At 40.1% G+C, this 19823-nt stretch overlaps 1 protein-coding gene across 1 annotated transcript in view; it reads left to right on the top strand.

Annotated features, from left to right (window-relative positions):
• The window catches only part of SNAP25 (synaptosome associated protein 25), a 65215-nt gene that overhangs the window by 36577 nt on the left and 8815 nt on the right, over positions 1-19823 (top strand). Inside the window, exons 4-5 of the mRNA XM_085218961.1 lie at positions 7317-7365; positions 16997-17114. Of these exons, the coding sequence (XP_085075087.1) occupies positions 7317-7365; positions 16997-17114 (167 nt within the window). The remainder of the gene's footprint in view (positions 1-7316; positions 7366-16996; positions 17115-19823) is intronic.

The raw sequence follows: 19823 nt of genomic DNA, 5'->3' as shown, positions 1-19823 counted from the left end.
TTATGCCACCTCAGGGCTGGATGCAGTTCACTGATATACACGAGAGTTTTATATGGTTACCTCCACAAACACAAGACGGGAGAGTCTGCTGCCCCAAAATGCCTAGATGAGGTAGATGATGAGTGGGAAGGAAGAGAGGCACAGGAGAGGGAAGTGATTTGCCCAGGGCCACACCATCAGTAAATATCAGTCCTGTCTCTTCTGAGCCGTATTTCCGTGACCTATGCACTGTTTGAGTTTTCCTAACATACTGAACGAGCATATTGTGAATGCTACTGGAATTTCAGTATTGAATCACGGCAAATGGCAAAGCAAGAGGAGACTGGGGCTGCTTAATTTACCAATTAGTTTACGTAGGATTCTACTGCTTCTTGGAAGAGCTCAGCATCTCTCCAGACCTGCCTTTATTCAGATGCAGCAATATTTTCTTATGCAAATACAGAATTTTTAGAGCTAGCTTAAGTAGTCAAGGGAATTCTTTCACAATGAACTGAATATTATTTTCACCAATGTGACAAAAAAGACCTTTAAAATTCTTCTGTGGTCTGAACAACTGCTGGTTACTCTAACATCACCTCTTCAGTACATTTCAAAAAATGCAGCATTTAAGGAGTGAAAGATTTTAGACTGAAAAGACAAACGGTGAGTGTCTTTGAAATTGAACTTGCACTGCTCTGATTTAATAAAAAAGATCCAATTAGACTCACTTGCTTAGCAGAACCTGTCTAGTGAGTAGAGATAGAAAATATCTGTTGTCAGTGAAAGAATGCTTACTATATTCTTTTTATACAGCAAATCCATTACCTACTGGGGAACAGGATATCTCCACTTCAAACATTATTCCTATGCACATATATATGGATTCCAGTCATGATTGGTTCCAATCTATTAGATACTGGGAAAATACAGAATAAACTGTAGAGAAAGAGAAGTGCTGTCAACTCTGGGAAGCTCTATAGCAGCACAGTGCTGAAATAGAGGTCATAACATGAAGGACAAAATTGATGTTCACAAGGGCTCTATGCCCTCCTTGCCCAAGCAGACTAAAGCTGAATTTGAAGACTAAACTCTGGTGCTCTTCCCAGGAATGTCAGAGAAGGAAACGGAACTATTCTCCTTGCTGAAGGACTAAGCCTGTTACTGCTTGTTTTTATAACCCATCCTTCCAGGGAGCTGTTTCTGTTCTAGCACAACAGGGGAAGCAAGAAGTGGTGAGTGGACATTATGAACTGGCCAATGCTTTGTTTGAAGGCAGCTACATACTGGCATAGTAGATTACAAAGATCCATTTGCTCTGCGGTGCTCAGCGTAGCCACACAGCACATATGTACATCTACATTAACCAATGGCCATTGGACCCACTCAGTTACTCAGCGCTAAAAATACCTGCATTTTATGATGTAGCTATGCAATGTTCAGGCCAAAATACAAAATAAAAATGAACTTAGGCAGGAGAGTAAGACTAAAACATAATTTGTAGCTGACACTCCTATTATTTTCTTGTTTAAGCTTTTTATCTCTGAGGCAACTTCATGAAATGAAGAATAATGCATTAGAAAAAAATGTAAGTCCAGTATTATATTCCAGTGGAACCATCATCACCTTGAAAGAAAATCAGTCATTGTAGGGTGGAAGAAAAAGATGGTTTCTAGCTTTGACACTGCAAGGATATGAATGTCAAGATCAGTACTGTGGAAAGCCCAGCAAGAAAGCACTCAGCAACAACTAAAGACAAGAGGGTTGTTCTGAACATTTAAATCTAGACAGAACTATTTTCTCCTCCTACGTGCTGTAGGGTTAGGGTCAAGTTTACCAGTATATCAAAGCTGAAATGGTAAGTTAAGGAAGTTCAATAAAATCAAGATGCATCCCTAATGAGGACATTGAGCTTCCTTCATTTGTGGCTGGGTAGTGAGTTTCCCGTGATATTAATACCAGAGTCAAATGCTCCTTAATTAATGACAAAAGAATTTTTTAAAAAATCTATTAATTTAGAGTTTCATTCAAAGCCTGTCAAAGCTGATTTGAAAATATCCCCTTGACATCATTAACTATTGGAATGGTTTTATACAGACAAGAGTTTTAATCTGTGTAATTCCACAGAAATACATATCTGGCACAAGGGAAGGTGATTCATAATTTGGTGTCAGCATTTGCTAAGTAGAACTAAACCCGTAACAGGGTCTATGTAAATCATCTGGAAAGCACTCAGAGTCAGGGTCATTGAGCAAGAAGAAAACCAGGAATATGTGATTTGAAGGGAAGTTACATGCAGATTCCTATCTGCTTAGATTCTGAGCCCCAGGGTGAATTAACAGGCTCTGAGAGGTAACATGGCTCCTTAATCAGGCACAGAGAGACATTACAGCATTAATGGGGTGACAGCAAACCTGGAGCAGGAGCTGAGGAAATGCATTACTACTAAAAATGTTTCTTTGACCACATTTTTGTCTTTAGAGGGTTGACATTTCTCTTTAGTGTCTCTGGGAACTGCTAGCTACATCAGGCTGTCCTGGTATATAATTGTCTATATTATTTTTTTTCAAAACAAACTCTAAAATCCATATTGATTAAAGCAAAATTCTTCATTGAAGTGGAAGTTTATGTATTCTTCACATAGCTGAGAGTGTACGTGAGTTTTTCAGGCTACATCTCGAAATGCAGAAGGGATTTCTAGTGATTCCAGTTCTCTATCTGATACTTTACTTCCATTTATCATTATGAGAATCAGACTTTGGCTTAGTCACTGCTGGAGTAGCTGCTTTATGTAATGGCTAAGGACAGGATGTGACACATTGTATTTCTGGAGGGACTATTGGGCCCTGTGAGATGTCATTCCAACTCCCTTCCTTGGGAAACTCAATCTTGTAACAGTAATAATAAGAAATAATACAGCAATGCATTTCTCCAAAGTGCTGTCAAATCCCACTGAACATCTTGTAGATGCATTTAAAAGGCTTCGATTGAGACCCTAATATTTAAAAGATTTATAAAGCTGTTGCAGAAGACTGAGGATAACATATAATTATGACTGCAACAGGGATCCAAATTATGCTGTTAAACTGGCTTCACTGAAGCAGACTATCTTAGGGTGACATATCTAGGAGTCATCCCAGAAGTAAGCCCACAGTTTTAAATTCATATATTCTGGCTTTCTGATCAATACCTTTGATCACAGTCCAGTGGAGAACCTGGGTATGTGCTTCACAGAAAGCATGTTAAAGCTGAACTCAAACCGACTTCTTGTTGGTTTACCTTGAGCCAAACACTAGAATTCAGGGTTACCAAAAATTTAAAGGTCATTGACTTTCATGAACTTTATGGAGTCTATATGGCACTATTTCTTCTAATGGAATTAATTTTTAAAAGTTGAAAGTGATGGCCTCCTGTTATGAGGGGGTCATCCTGTGTGCAAAGTTTGCCAGGTCTGCATACCCCTTTGCTTTGGTAACACACATCAGACTCCATGGAAATCACAGTCTGGGAGGACAGGCAGGCTGACCTGCCCACTCCTAGAGTCAGGGCTGGGTACGTTTGAGGGCTGCGTGGGAAAGATTCTATGTTTTACCATCTGTGGTGTACCTGTTTTATGGGTAAACAGAGGAACTCCAAAGCTGTCAGTTTAATGGCTCAACAAAAGCAATTCACGCTGTGCCATTTACTTATGAAGAACAAGAGTGTGAAATGTTTGCTGTACCGAGACAAAATCCAACAGTTCAAATGCTTCTCTCAAGTGCAACAGGGAGACAAAGAAAGTCAAAACTAAACCTGAGAGAGAAGGCTTTTGAAAGCTGACTTCAAGTGGCATGTACTCCATGAAGTCTGTAGGGTTCTGTCGAAAGTGTACTTTTCTTTTCTCTGGCCAAACTACCTTTAAGCACCCTGTTTTTTGAGAATTCTTATTTTGCCATAAACTAAATGGAGGATTGCCTGTGCAAGAATTGGAGGTCTTGAAAAATTCCTTCATTACACAGAAGACAGAAATGCCCTAATTCTGGGGAAAGCATACTATAAAGACACCTTTTTGTAACACCACAGATCTTGCTGCTTCTGCTCATTCATAGCTTACCACTTAGGATCCCACTGGTATTGGGAAGCAATGTACACGAGTGCCTTTCTTGGGCACTCTGGACCAGAAAATTACAGCACCAGCACACAGCCCCCACCCCAGTGACAATGGCTCTGCTGGGAACTTGTTGCCAAGGTTATATGATCAGTTGCTGTAGAACATGATATACGCTGATAATGTGCAAACACAGCTTTCGTCAGCTCCTGCTATGCGCTCTCTCAGCAACCAGTTCAAGTGTGCCTGCTGACATCTGCTCCCAGTCAGGCTAGGGGGAGTTTCTGGGGCAGTTATAGTGCAGGAAATGCCAATATTTTCTGCGTTTGGGAGGTCTTTCCTTTAGCACCAAGTACACCCTGTGTGCCACCTTTTTTCCTCTATCTTCCCTTAAACAAAGCGGGTTTGTGGCTTCTACAGATGCCTCAGTCTGCTTTCACTAAGGGTCAGATACTAAGAGGGTTTTTTTCCTGCTCAGACATTTGGATGATGAGCACATTTTCCAAATAGTTCTGTATCACAGACATGCTTGGTTCTGAGGTATCTAAAGGCAGATCACAAGTCTGGTTCTGTTTTAAATGCATGAATGCAACTTTATATACTTTTTTTAAACTGGCTGTACATAGTTAATTTTTTGTGAAAAAGCTGACAATTAATGCTTAACCAAAACTTGGAACAGGAGGAGATTGTCACTTGATGTCTGAATCACCTCTTATCTTTGTCAGTGAGCATCTTTTTATTAGCTTCAATATGTTTTGGGTTAGACCACAGATGCAGAGAAGTATATTCAATGCACACCCTTGATATTTTCGCATTAGTATTAATGCTGTGGCAGACTGAGCTACAGATTACCTTCTTAAGGGAAAGAGTATTGCCTGATAAAATTAAATGGCACTGATGGTCAGGTAAGTACAAGAAATTTGCACCTCTTTTGCTCTTTGTGAGTATTTAATTTGAAATACAAATTGTAGATTCTAATTGCTGTATTCCTCTTTCAGCATAGGTCTTGTTCTGGTCACTGGACATCTTAACCACATAAAAGCAGTTTGCTTAGATCTCAAACTCTGAAGAAACAGAAGGTCAGAGGGTTAAGGAACATCAAACATTTCTCAGCCTAGTTATGTTTGACTCACTGAAGGCTGAGAACTATCACATTATCAGCTGCAGAAGTTTAAAATTCAGAAAAGCCCTATGTCTGACTGCACTGTATTTACTCAAACCCAGGAGGACTCAGGTCCTAAGCAGCCTCTTCATGTTTGCACAATGTATGTTTTGTTAAAATACTATAAATAATTCCAGGTAAGCCACCCTCGGGTACCAAGAGAGTAGAGAGAGCACAGTAACAAGCTACTGAACAATCCAGTGCTTAGCAGATCTGACATTTGCTTGTCCCACAGAAAATTTAAGCTTATTAATGGCAGCTTCCTTCTTCTAAAAAGGCAAGTCTAAGATGACTCTTGGATTCTAAGTTTCTAAAGGCTGTGAAAATAAAAGCTGGCTGGCACTCAAGCAAGGGTGGTACGAGCAAGAAGGGAGAGAGAGCAGCAGCAGTAGCTGACAGGTCGCTGACCCAAGGGCAAGTGGGCCCTGCAGACTGTTGTACAAGAGACTTCTCTCCTCATGGCAATTTACACAGGGATTAAACAAGGGGAGGTGAACCAGGCTGTGCACATCTGATGTTTTCCTCAGTTTCTACAGTGACATAGACATTATTATTATCTTAAAAAACAAGAATGACAGTGAGGAGGGAGGCAGATGAGAGTGCAAAAAGAGGCATCATATCTCCCTCCTGAACCAAGCAGAGTCCTTCTTGAAGCCAAGCAGAGAAGCACAGCAGCTGTACCAGCCAGCCAGCCCGAGTGCTGCAGGCAGTCCTGTAGCTGAGCCAAGGTACGCAGAGTGCTGCTGACACACTGGGAGCACCCTGCAAACATGCAGTGCAGAGCTGATGGCCAGAGAGACATCACTGCTCCTGGACAAAAAGATGAGTGAGCAGGGCAGTAGGGAGGAAGGTCAACATGAAGCTCTTGATGTGCCTTGAGGAGAGAGAAGATAGCCTAAAAAACCCCTAAAGGACAGTCAGGACAATCATGCTCAAGCAACCGCATCTCCTCGGCCCCTACAAAATCAACACTACCAGTTCTGTCTGCTTCCCAGGGGCATGGGGAGCTTTATGTTCATGGAAGCAGTTAAATTACTGCTGCACATATTCAGGTAACTCCTCTGGCAAGCTGACAGGCCGCAGAAGACTTACTGCATCTGTTACTGAAACGCAACATTAAGGATATTGTTCAGGCTATTAATTATTCACAGACATTATCACTGCTTTAAGCAGAATAGAACTAGTTTCCCCATTGTAATTAAAAAGGAACTAGTCTAATCTGTGATATAGCTTTGTATCACAGCACCCAGAAACTTGAGACACTTGATCACAACACAGAGTGGTGATAATGCATGTAAAAACTGCATCTGTGAAAGGTTCTGCTGCTGGTTCAGGCAGGAAGGAACTCTGATGTGCTCAGCTTTGCCCAAATCCCACTCACAACAAAGGCAATCAAAAGACTCCCATTAACCCCTGCAGGAGATAGGATCAGTGCAGATGTGTTTTAAGAATCTTGCCTTCAAGCTCAACACAAAGTCCATTGATGGATAGTAAAGGTGTGGGTTGGCTTAAACCCTTATCTATTAGATCTTGGTGCCAAATTATATGAGTTAATCTCAATAAATGCTACTCTACCTTAAAATGCATTTCCTAATTAGGAAAGCTGACTTCTGTGTTGCAAGAGTGATGTACAAATCACTCTGTCTTATTACCACATATGTTTGTGTGTCATCTCTCTATTCTGTGGGATGAAAAAACACCTGCAATTTCAAAACCCCCTTCTTCCCTTCTCCCTCTACAGAGAACTTTGAAACAAACACTCTTTTTAGAAATGACTCTTGAATAAAGTGATTACTGTAATCTCAAGGTCTGGGACTTTGTGCTTTCTGCAGTAGTTCAGTATCCCAGGAAATCCTAAAGTGCTGGTGGCACAACTAAGAATATATGGTTTCCTTTACAGTGCTCAGTCACATAAGGGGTTTGGACAGTGCTACCAGCCCCTTATGACCTTGTCATTCTTTTCACTGTTTTCCTTTTGTCTTCCTATGTCCCGTATCTAGGACTGAGTGTTCCCTCACTGATCTCTCTTTCTCTCTCTCTCTTTCTTCTCTCCCTCCCTCTCCTTACCTTGCTACCACTATTGGGATGTAGAGTAAAGATGCTGGTATCAGGACTTTGGTTATGTTGGATGAGCAAGGAGGTAAGTTCAGATTGCTTCAGTAAGGATGTAAACCATTCTCAAAGTACTGTACTAACTGTGTGCAATTCTGAAAACCAGGGCCATAAAACACGTGTGGTTATGTATGAGAACCTAAGGAACTTTTTGTCTCTAGCTTCTCTGTCTGGTAAAGGAATGTACAATAACTGTGTGAGAGTCTGTATTTCTTTTCAACTGTTTCCCATTAATATCAAAGAGAGCTGCAGGTTGAACTCATCAAAATCTTCATTTCTTCAGCAAGCATTGGGTTGAGATCCAGCTACATGACTTGCCTCCATAAATATAAAATCCAATATTATTCCATCAGGTGCTTTGTAATCTTCTCACTTGTTTAGCTACAAGTGAGAGGCAAGCAGTATATGCATCCCAAGAGAAGCTTAAAGGTTTTAGCTTGTGCAAAATGCAGTTTCTTGTTGTATAGAAGTGTCAGTGAGGATAACAGGAGCTTAACATTAAAAGCAATAGTACAATTGGTTTATTACAGGGACAGTGTATGAGCCTTTAGACTTAGACAAGTCCCTGCCTCTGGATGACTGTGACAAAAAAAGAGCTAGACATATTGAATGCAACCCAGGAAATTACAGTTATCCCAGGAAATTACAGTTGTGCCCTTTATAGTATTACAAAGTAAGGGTAGCTCCTCCTGCCCCCCAAAATAAACCAATATTTGCAGCAGACCCACAGGAGAAGCAATATGGTGTTTCCAAAGAGAAATTAATCAAGAGAATGTGAATTTGTAGTGTTCTGTATCAAAGCAGCTCCCCCCAGAGCCCACAGAATTACTTGGCATGTGCATGATACGAAACTGTCTTAGGAAATGCTTTCTACAGTAGTGACGCCATATTGCTCATCAAGCCCAAACATAGGTTATAGGCAATAGTACAACATTATTGAGAAACAGACTGCATAACCTGACAAGTTCTTCTCATCTGTTACATCTCTGCTTCCCTGGCACTAAAATGAAAGAAAAATAATAAAAGGACCTAAATAGAAAGTAGTTTCTTCTGTTTGCCTTTATGTATGCATATTATTGCTTCTTGTATTATGTTTCCCTTTTAAGGAAAAGAATTTAAACTAACCAAATATTTTTCTCATCAGTTTGTCTTGACAAGAAAAATATTACAGAGCATATTTTGTTATCTATGGATATTTTTTATTTCCTGAACAATGGCAGTAGAACTGTCACTGAATACAGAAGAAAAGATGTTATTTATATTGAAACAGACAGCACCTGTGTAGATAATGTGCTTTGTTCCAGAAATGAATTATACAACGAAATACATCACAAATATTGTCAGAGAAATTCTGTAAATAGCCAGGTGTTTCTAGCGATTTAACTCAGAAGTAGATCAGCAGAAACTGTACCAGTACCTCTAACTACCCACTACCCTCGCATTTTGCTTTGGAAAAGTACGTTCCTTTTCTCTAACTTGTTTTTCCACAGACTGCTAGGGGTATTTATTTTATTTTTAACCTTAATTTTGTGTTTTTTTGTTTTTTTTTTTAAACTTTGGAGTGCTCTTGGAGTACTACTGACAAGCCCTGTGCACTTGAGTTATCTCACCTAGCCATGCTAGGAAGGAAGTCAGTGGGAGCCAAGGCACTGAGGTTGGTGCCACTGAGCTCCCAGGAGTCCAGGCACCTCAATGTTAAACTCCTACTGACCGTGGAAGCTGGAATGTGTGTTGTATGGCCAGAGACACAATTAGTTGATACTTTAAGGAAAGAATCAGACAACTTAAAAATCTCCTTAAGTTGGTTACGGTCATGCCTTAAGTGGTTCAGTAAATTAAGCTTGTGACTATACAGCATGGGTTTCCCAATGGAAACAGCTTACCAAGTGCTACAAACCCTGGGAATATTTTAATCACCGTGTTAAATGTTTAATTTTGGTTTGTCCATTTTAGCCATATGTATCTGTGATAATGCCTGATTTATTTATTTATTTTATTCTGCTTTAGCGATAAAGTACATCTATTATTGGGCAAAGTACAGTAATGATTACTTTGAACCCTCTGTAATTAGTGCAATCTGTGCAACTCATGGATGTCTCAACAGATTATCAGATTAAGGAAATAATTTGCTAACACTGTCATGTGATCTCTTTTCAGCTGACTGTACAAGTCACTTTAGATTATTAGGTGTTAAACAGACAAAAACCATGACATTGATCTTTCCAGTGGGCGGCAAGAAGAATATCTAATCGTTGCAGAGCTCGAAGCTCTGTTTCTAGGTTTCTTTACAAAATAGTTTGCTTTGAAGTTAAACATGCTTCACAAGAAAAGCATCTTGAGTTAACCCAATCTAAGTAGAACAAAGTAGAACTCATTTTCTGATACCATAAGCATAAGTCTTTGGGACTGCAATGTGAGGCACTTAGACAGTAAAGGCACAGAAAAGAGCTAGTCTGGCTAGCTCCTATTGCCTAACAGTTTGGTGCAACAGATCACAGAGTCTACTGTGACCCTCCAGAAAAGTGCAGCTTTCCGAGAGCTTTCATTACTCCCGTTTCACAGAGAATGGGGCTGCCAAGAAAACTAGTAGCCTCTTCTGGTGCCCTCCAAAGTCACTGGGAATCTGAGTGAGCTCTTGGAGTACAGAATCACAGAATGGCTTAGGTTGGAGGGGTCCATAAAGATCATATAGTTCCAATCCCATGCCATGGGCCTTCCAACCTGGCCATAAAGATCATATTGTTCCAATCCCCAGGGCCTTCCAACCTGGCCTGGAGCACCTCCAAGGATGGGGCACCCACAGCTCTGGGCAGCAGTGCCAGGGCCTCACTGCTCTCTGAGTAAAGAATTTCCTTCCAACATCTAACCTAAATCTTCCCAGGTCCCTCTGGATGCTGTCCCTTCCTTCCACTGTGTCATGTGCACCACTCAGGAAGTAGTCCCTCGGCAAAACAGAACTACCACTTTTTGGGTCGGGTATTCTCACCCAAGCCCATTTCACACTATCTTTCCATTGGGGAGCCCACAGGAATGAGATGAGGTTCTTCCTGAATGAGATTGTTTACAACAGTGAGGAAGCCTTTCCCAGAGCCTACCTGCATCCATAATGCTTATGTGTTTTTTTTTCAAACCCGATATTGAGTCTCCCATTTAACTAAATATACATATATACATATATATAAATTATATATTCATACAACTTTTTAAACTAAAATGTTGAAATTCCATATTAAAAATGTCACACAACAAAGTATTATTGAGGAGTGACAACTGGTGTCCTTTTCAAAATATGTCTTTAAAACACTCTGGCTTGGAAAAAATGTTAACATTTGCATGCATGCTGGTTAAAAACAGACTGTAAAAATGAAATCGATAGTACAAAGCAGAAATACAAAGATAAACCTGGACTGCTGAACTGGTGCAAGCAGAACAGCAGCTTTCTTCTACCAATGGGAGGGAATTTCCTTCTCAGAAACTCCCATCACACTGTGACAATTGGGAGGCAGAGTAGTCTGGATTATCACAGAATCACAGAATCACAGAATTGTAGGGGGATGGGTGGTTTTTTTTTTATATATGGTGATATGATCGTGCATATTACTCATTCATTACTAAGAAATTTTGTTCTTGTATTCAAAGTGAGGCAGGAAAGAAAGTATGTCCAGTAACAACAGTATTCACATAGCCCTTTTTCATCCATGCCAGGATTGAGGAAAATCCACAACTTTGATAGCTGCCAAAAAAGTGTCAATGCAACCAAACCTTAAAAGAAACTGCATGTGCAAAAGCACCTTGCCCATGAATAGAGTAACTTAGCTTACCCAATACCTCTATACACCAGATCAAACTGAAGTATGGAGACAAATACTTTGGAATAACCAGGAGATCTCCCATGTAAAAGGGCTGGGACCTTGCCAGCTGAGCTCTCTACAGTTCTTCCATTAATTTTGAATTTTAAAGTTTTTCCATCAGTTATGGCTGACCTGTTTCTGCAGCTCTGGGGAAATAACTGCAGTGAATATAAACATAATTACAATTTCTTTCCTCTTGAAAGCTAAGCCTGCATGCAGGCCTCTTCTCCAGCTTATCTCCTATTTAACACCTAGCACAAAAATTGATCACAGAATCCCAGGGGTTGGAAGAGACCTCCAGGTATCAGGAAGTCCAATGCCCTGCATTAAGACAGGTTCCCTACAGTAGGTTACACAAGAAAGCATTCAGGTCTATTTCCTGTATCTCCAGGGAAGGAGATTCCATAACCTCTCTGGGCAGCTTATTCCAGTGTGCTGCCAGCCTCAAAATAAAGCTTTTGTCATTTTGTATGGAACTTCCAGTTTGAGATAGGCAGTGAGATGTTAGAAGCAAAATTGCTAGAGGTGCTCCAACAACACCTATGAGCTGAGCTGATCACAGTTAGAAATGATTTGCTAGTTAGTAAAAAATAAAAAAATCCAGATTCTACAGGGAAAATAGCATTAATTATGTTGCAAGTGTAGTGCAGAACAAAAGACAAACAGATCCCCCACAATTGCAGGTTGTGCCTTGTCTACTGTTATTTTTAGTACCACTTGACATGGGCTCACAAGCGCTCCCCACCAGCTTTCTTCCATTCGTATGCATGCTTTGCAAAGCCTTTCAGAGTGGAGCTAGGTCACAGCTCAGGATATCTAAAAAGGCTGTTCTAGAAATGTGCTTTGATCCAAAATGATTCTTTGTGGAAAACTGGATCACCAGCTATCATTGGAAATTGTTAATCTGCTGACTCTCTTTCTAACTCAACCCTCTTGGTATGCAATTATGATTAAAATGTACTCTCAAATGTCCTTTTTTAAAGAAAAAAAAATTAAAATTGTCCTTGGTGGAAATTGCTTCATTCCACATTTCTTCATTGAAGGAGCAAGCTCCCTTCTTCAAAGGCATTTAACTGAAATTCCGAAAGCCCAGGCCCAAATATTGGTTGAAGAATATTTTTTATGAACTGCAGATGGGGATGCAAAGGTGAAGCACCACCATATTGTCCCTGCCCTGTTCTTAATCCAACATTGTGCTAAAGATGCTTTTGCAGCTGTTTTTTCTCAAGAAGCCAAAGGAGAAGCTCAGGGATGCCCTCACCACTGTTGCCCCCTTCCAGCCACTTCCCCAGGGATCAGCCACAGAGAAGGGATTTGCCAAGCTGTTATAGAAGATCACTGGCAAATGATGCCATAAAACTAGCCGAGCAAGCGTATAGTACCTCAGATGCTTGCAGTGTTGATACAGAAGTAATTCAAAAGTATAATCATATAGGTTAAAAAAATATACCCTTGCATAAATCCTAAGGCCTGCCATCAGTTTGCTGTAAGATTTGAAAGCAGAAATATGGCCACTATATTTTAATTAAAGTGGCATTCTCAGACTAGAATAGTATCAATATGCAAAAGGGACTACTATTTAGCAGTTTCCTGGGGGAAGAAAAAAAAAGAAAGAAAGAAAGAAAGAAAGAAGGAAATCAGAATGAACACACCACTAATGTGTATTCTGCCGCCAGACTGAGGCAGTGCCAGGTATCTTATATGCCATACATATGATATATATGTATATAAATGTACATGCAGGCATAATATATTTAAAGAACACCGCAACAAACTATCAAAAAATGTTTAAGCTCCAATCTTGAAGTGCTTCTGTAAATTAGTGATAAAGAATATGATCTTTGCTGGTGTGAGTTTGCGTAGGTTCATGGCAGTATTTGCCAGCAGACTGTCTTTCTTAAGACCTTTAATACAATGCACAAAGTTGGACTAGGGGAGGTCTTTGAGAACAACAAATTAAGCTTTTGATAATCATCTAATTACTTGCCAACAGTGATTCATTCTGGGCGAGATTTTAATATCATTCATACCTAAACAAAGAGCGACCCCATTAAGTTAATTCCTCTATAATATTTATGCCTCAATAATTGTGATTAGATTCATGAATCTATTTACTTGCCTGTGAGACCAGAACTTTGACAGGTATGAACTGGTGTTGCTTCATGAAGCCAGCATCACTATGCTGATTTAAACCAGCTAACAGTGCTGTCCACTGTATTATCAACTAGAAAGTGGTTTTAAGAACTGTCTAGACTTCTGGGCTACACACGTGGCATAGTCTTTTTACATTGATGAGGTTTCCTTCAGTGGAAGATAAATTAGTTATGAGTCTCTTTCAAGAAATACTATAAGCATCAGACAAATCCTAAAGAAAGCTAAATTAAGCCAGACTCCTGGAGAGAGCCATACCTTAAACAAAAGTCTTTAAGTCATGTCAAATATAATCTTCAATTAATACTCATCTATTCAGGCAGAATAGGAAACAGGAAAAATAAAAAAAAGCTCAAAATGCACTTCTACACTCTTGGCTTCAGAGATCTGAGCAAGGAAACATGCTTGCACTAGAAGCTAACCAGTGGTACCTTATCTACAATTGATCCCTGCAGTCTCATCTGACATTTCTATTGCCCAACTAAGGTTAGGAAAATACAGACAGCAAAGTTGGAAGAGAGGTCAGTACCTCTTGTCCCCACAGTGTCAAATAACATCTGGTAACATCCTTTTAATTGAGAGCCCTGAGAACCAGCTAGGCTCTGCAAACAGCTCTCAAGAGCAAAAAGAGGGAATTTGCAATGGAAATTTAGCAATTCCCTTCATGTTGCATAAACCAGCAGAAAAGCCAACTCACACTCCCACCACTGCCTCCCAGAGCAAGAGTGCTGCCCAGCTGCACAAGACTTAGAGCTAGTGAGGAGCAGGAGAGCTTGGAGGAATACCATCTTCTACCATGTACTTGCAGTTCTGGTGAGATTCACAATCTGTGGGTACAAACTGTGGGTACAAACATGAAGTACTGCTTCTGCTCAAGCACCCACACCAAAATGTAAAATTACAGTGGGCTTTAAAACAATACAACCTAGTACCTCTACAAGAAATACATTCATTACAAGAAAGACATTGGGGCCCTGGAGTGTGTCCAGGGAAAGCCAAAGAAGCTGTGAAGATTTTGTAGCACAGGTGTGATGGGGAGCAGCTGAGGAAACAGGGATGGTTCAGTCTGGAGAAGAGGAGGTTCAGGGAAGACACTGATCTCTATAACTGCCTGAAAGGAGGTTGTTGCAAGGTAGGGGTCTGCCTCTTCTCCCAGGTAACAGTGAGAGGATGAGAAGTAGTGGCCTTAAGTTGTGCCAGGACAGATTCAGGTTGGATATTAGGAAAAAATTCTTCTCAGAAAGAGTGGTGAGGCAGTGGCACAGGCTGCCCAGGGAGGTGATGGAGTCACTGTCTCTGGAGGTGTTCAAGAACCATGGAGATGTGGCACTGAGGAACATGGGATAGTGGGCATGGTGGGGATCATCTCAGATTTGATGATCTTAAAAAGCCTTTTCCAACCTTAACGATTCTGTGATTCTAGTTATTTTCTCAGTAGATTATCTATCTGGCAAAACTTGAGTAATGTACCTTTCAGATTTCCTTCTCTGTTTCCCAATACTTTGCTCACAATATATGTGCTCCTTTTAGAGGACACTGCCAGGTAATTCTGAACCCCCTGGAATTGGGGTCCATAATGCCCATGCCATCAGGAGGCAGGCACATCCAGCTGGGAAGAAGGAGAACTGACAGCTGAAGAGCAGATGCAGCCAGCAATGCTGACATGGCACTTCTTCTCCAAATCCAGCTTCATGCAAGGATTAAGCAAACATTTTAAGTCCAGTATTTGAATTATTTCAGCTTGAATAATTTAGGACAGTATTTTCAAGGCCCTCTAGGGGTGAGATGCCCAACTCTCATTAAAATTAATTAAATACAATTCATTTTAATGGGAATTGAGCATCCAAATCCCCCAGACAGCTTTGAAAATCTAAGCCTCCATTGTTATTAGAAGCCCAAGTAAGAAATTAGGCCTATTCATGTTCTCAAACAAATCAGGAGGAGTTTCATACTGACGTCAATAGGCACATGATTTTTTTTTTTCTAAAATATTTTCTTTTTTTTCCTTTTTTTTTTTTTTTTTTTAATCTTGGCAGAGCTCAATTAATGTCAGGGATGACATTGGATTTCTCCTGTAACCAATGCTGTCTTAGTCCCTTTCCTCTCAATTCAAATTCTGTGTTTATATTTTTTCTTCTCAATACAGGGAACAGGAATGTGATTGTTTCACAGACTCCTTAGGTATATACATATATTTACTGCATTGAAATGCCACTCCAAGTAATTTTCTCATCACATGTAGTACTTGAGTTTATCTTCAACAAATGTTGAAGCTTTTCCACCAGTGTAAAATACCACAAACTCCACATAAGATCCCCAATCCCACTGGATCCAATATCTGTTTATGTATTTACATCACTGGAGAATCTGGTTCTACAATTTTACATCATGGCATTCTGTTTCTCTAACACAGTAAGTTATTCTGAACCTTTAAGTCACTAAGAGAAGACTAAATCATTGTCAACCTTAAGCAGAAATAAGACAAATTCTCTTTAATGCCAGCAGAGACAGTGCTGGTTTTAGGCTGTTTACTGCACTTGATGCTTCAGTCACTTGCCCCGGAGCAAATCAGAAGTGACCCCATTGAAAAATCTTACTCTTTACCTATTGTTTATTTTCATAAAATTGGGGACAGAAAATGTATGCCACAGCTGGTGGTCCTCTTTCAGTATCAGGCTCCTGTGGTGGCTGTAGTTGCTCTCTGTTTGCAGGAGTTACTCCTGATTTGCAGCATTCATGCAAGAAAGAAAATCAGCCTCAAAGCCATATGCAGATTTGAGATTAACCTCCAAAGCCAATCAGAGAGGTGGGCTTCAGTTTTCTCAGCCCCTGGAAAAAGGAGTACTTGGACATAGCTCTTAACAGCTCGCACCACCACCTCTGGTCTTGTTACTGCCAATTGTCTCACTCAGTCCCCACTAACCCAAGCAATTACACTGACACACCTCACCTAATTCCAAGGCACTTGTAAGCGTAAGTAACTGAGGTATTTTCCATGGAAAGTTCCTTTTCTCTTGTATTAACATGAATAAATGCAAAATAATAACATTTTATCTTGCTTTCTCTTGGATGTCATTGGTGTCTTAGTAAGTGGTGCATTGTATTATGTTTCTGGACCTTAAAGTTTATAACCCTTACTTTCTACATCATTACATCTTGCTCAGATTAATATATTTTGAACATCTTCCTCCATTGTTTTACTCTTTCCATATTAGTAAAAAACATCTTTGGCATCCAGAACGGCTTACATCATGTTAACAATGCATCAGATTGGATTAATGCATTGTAACGTCATTACTGATTCAGATCCACATGGTCATTTTTCACGTTCTGTTGAAGACAAAAACAAACAAACAAAAATACAATTCATTCCACACTGTCATCCCTTTGTCCTGACCAGAACAACTCGATCGTGTTGAAGAAGGCATGAACCATATCAACCAAGACATGAAGGAGGCCGAGAAAAATTTAAAAGATTTAGGGAAATGCTGTGGCCTTTTCATATGTCCTTGTAACAAGTAGGTACTGGGTACCGGCTCTGCTATGTGGTGTCCAGTTTTTTTTGTCACAGTGAATGTCTGAAGTTTTTGTCTTTTTTTTCTTTGTCCTTTTCCATCTGCTTCATTCTGTGGGGATAAAATACTTGTGTTTAATCAGAACAACTGGAACGCATCGAAGAGGGAATGGACCAAATCAATAAGGACATGAAAGAAGCAGAAAAGAATTTGACGGACCTAGGAAAATTCTGTGGTCTTTGTGTCTGTCCATGTAACAAGTAGGTGCTGCCTGCCTCATCTCTTTGAGCACTTAAGGCTGATCCCAAAGGCCTTGTGAAGCTCATCCTTGCTAGGCACATGGACAGGATGAGCATGTGGCATGCAGAAAGAACGATTCTGGTTCAAACGCATTCATCTCATAGCATAGACAAGTGACTGGAAATTACTGTAGATGCATTAAAATCAGGCATACTGCAGTGAAAGCTTCACTGTTGACACCTTCTAATGGTATAACTTTCAACATTTTACACAAAGTGTACTGAGTGGTTCCATTTTCCCGAGATCAAAACCACTGGAGCTACTTTATTCCTGGAGGTCCTAAATTTTAAAACATTTTTGCAAACAAGTTTAATAAGGAACAACAAAAAAACCCTATAGTTTAAAAATGCAGAAGAGGCAATAATAAACACTGGTCAAAATTATAGATGAAAACCATACTTCTCGTTGTTCAACAGAAATTGTTCTTGACAAAACTGAAGAAGACATGACATTTCACGATTGGAACTCAATTTGAAATGGTTTTTATCCTGTCATAAACAACCAGATTTGAGAAAATCCAAGCAAAAAAAATTATCTCATTTGGGTAGCACGTACACTAAGGAGAAATGTTGAAATGTATCAAATGTGCTTGCATGCCATCACTTTTGAACGAAACTGTCCTCTGGTAATGCAAAGCTTGTTTTAAGTGCCAGATGAAAATGTGAAGTACTGTTATGTGGTGTAGGAAGAGGGGGACAAAGTGGGCAGACCAAAAGTCCTCAAGGAACAGCAAACCCAGCATACAGTGAGTCAGCAATCAGATAGGTTACAGTGAAAGCATTTATAAGTGATTGGCCAGACACTGTACAGAAAACAAGGCAGAGAGCAGTGGTTCTGCAGTACTGTACTCTCTTCCTGCATGGCACAGATGCTTTCTTCATAGTCAGTCCTACAAAGATTATCCAGATCAAATGAAAGTGAGCTGCCATGGAATTCGGTGGAAATTTGGCCCAGAACAGAAAGATTATGACTGGATTTCTGCCTTCTCAATCCTGATCTATTTTGAAGAGAATTCCCTTGGGACACAATGCAGTTACTGCCTTAGATTTCAAAATTAGTTTTGCTCCTGCGTACCCAGCTACAAATACTTTGCGGAGGTAAACAGTCTGCACAGAATATGTATGCTATTGCCTTGATATACAGAGTGGGAGAGAGGCAATAAGGCATGGAAAGAAGGACACACACACATAGACCTTTTGAGTGGGCCCTCCTGCAGTCAGTTCCAGCTCTGATATTGGCTGCATCCCTGATAGCCTTCTGAATTAGAACAGGCAGTTGAACAAGTGCAGGAGAGCTGTAGGTACAGAAGTATGCAGCAGTACCTGAGACACTCCCACACTCTAAAAGCTGTTGCAAGCTAAAGAGGAACAAGCCAAGACAGCATCTTGCTCCTCCTGGAGCATATGCCAACAACAAAAGTTCTTCCCTGAAGCACAAAAAATCATCATGTATTTTGCAAGCATCTTCATTTTTCAGAGCAGATTTAATTGTTTTATTCTGTAGGAAAGGCTGCTCTGAACTGACAGCCAGACCTGTGGCATGGATGGGGTTAGTAGCTGACACATGGCACTGAAGCATTTAGCACAATGATTGCAGTATCATGAAATCAATAGGTGCAAGAACAGGAAAATACTGTATGCATACAGTGTTCATTTTTCAAGGTGTATCATCCCGGCTATAAGGCAGTATTCTGCCTCTGCAGACTGCAGTCCTATTTCATAATCTAGCACTGCTAATCAATGAACATGTTTAGAAACAAAATATGGATGAACAATGCTTCTGTAGCTGTTCCTTTAATCACCGTGCCAGGAACCAACTGGTACAAATAAGATGATATTCTGAAAAGTGTAGTGTAGGAGGGAGAGAAATCCAGATAGTTCTGAGCATTAGTATCACCATGATCTCTTAGTGCTTTTCTGGTTAGTGGTAAATTAAATGCACATATTTCATAAAGATTAACTGTTTCACATATAATTGTACTCTGCTGTGAATATAACTCAGTGAGTCATATCAAAATGTAAAGCTTGAAACTCCATTCTTAGAAGAGCCACCATGCCCATGTCATTAAACTTAGGCTAGACTGCAGTCAAAAGGACAAATGCTACTGACCTTGAGCAGGCCCAGGCTCCACCTGTATTAATTGCAACTCCACAAGAAAATAGAGGTTGGGCTCTGGGTACATCAAATCATTCACTTCTAATGTAGACTCTGAGTTGTGTGGGTCTAAAGAGCAGACAAATATCTGTAAATATATGAGAGCTACTTTCACTTATTTCTAGTAATGTGAGACTCAATTGTTAGTTTCAGAGATCTAAGAAGAAATAAGCCAAGCATCCTCTTTCTAACTCTTCACAAATTTAATAGAAAGTAAGCAACGAAACAACAGTTGACTATTTGGGAAATATCCTCTTTGCATCTGTATTTTAATTCTATATGGAAGGATGCAACACATCTTCAGGCTTAACAGATACAGAGCTCCTTCAGGGGGCAAGGAAAGAATATAAAACCAGAGATGAGTTTGTTGTGTTCTTTCCTGAAGTCCCCAGAAGCATGCTGTTTCTCTCCCAAAATCCAAGCCACAGGGCTGTTTATATGACTGACTGTTGCTGACTGAAGAACAGGGAAAATATGGGGATTTGCAGTTCCCAAGAAGTCTGTTGAAAACTGCT

The sequence above is a fragment of the Meleagris gallopavo genome, chromosome 2 (genome assembly GCF_905368555.1).
Source record: "Meleagris gallopavo chromosome 2, MGAL_WU_HG_1.1, whole genome shotgun sequence".
NCBI lineage: Eukaryota > Metazoa > Chordata > Aves > Galliformes > Phasianidae > Meleagris > Meleagris gallopavo.
This window is presented reverse-complemented; position numbering and strand designations above follow the sequence as displayed.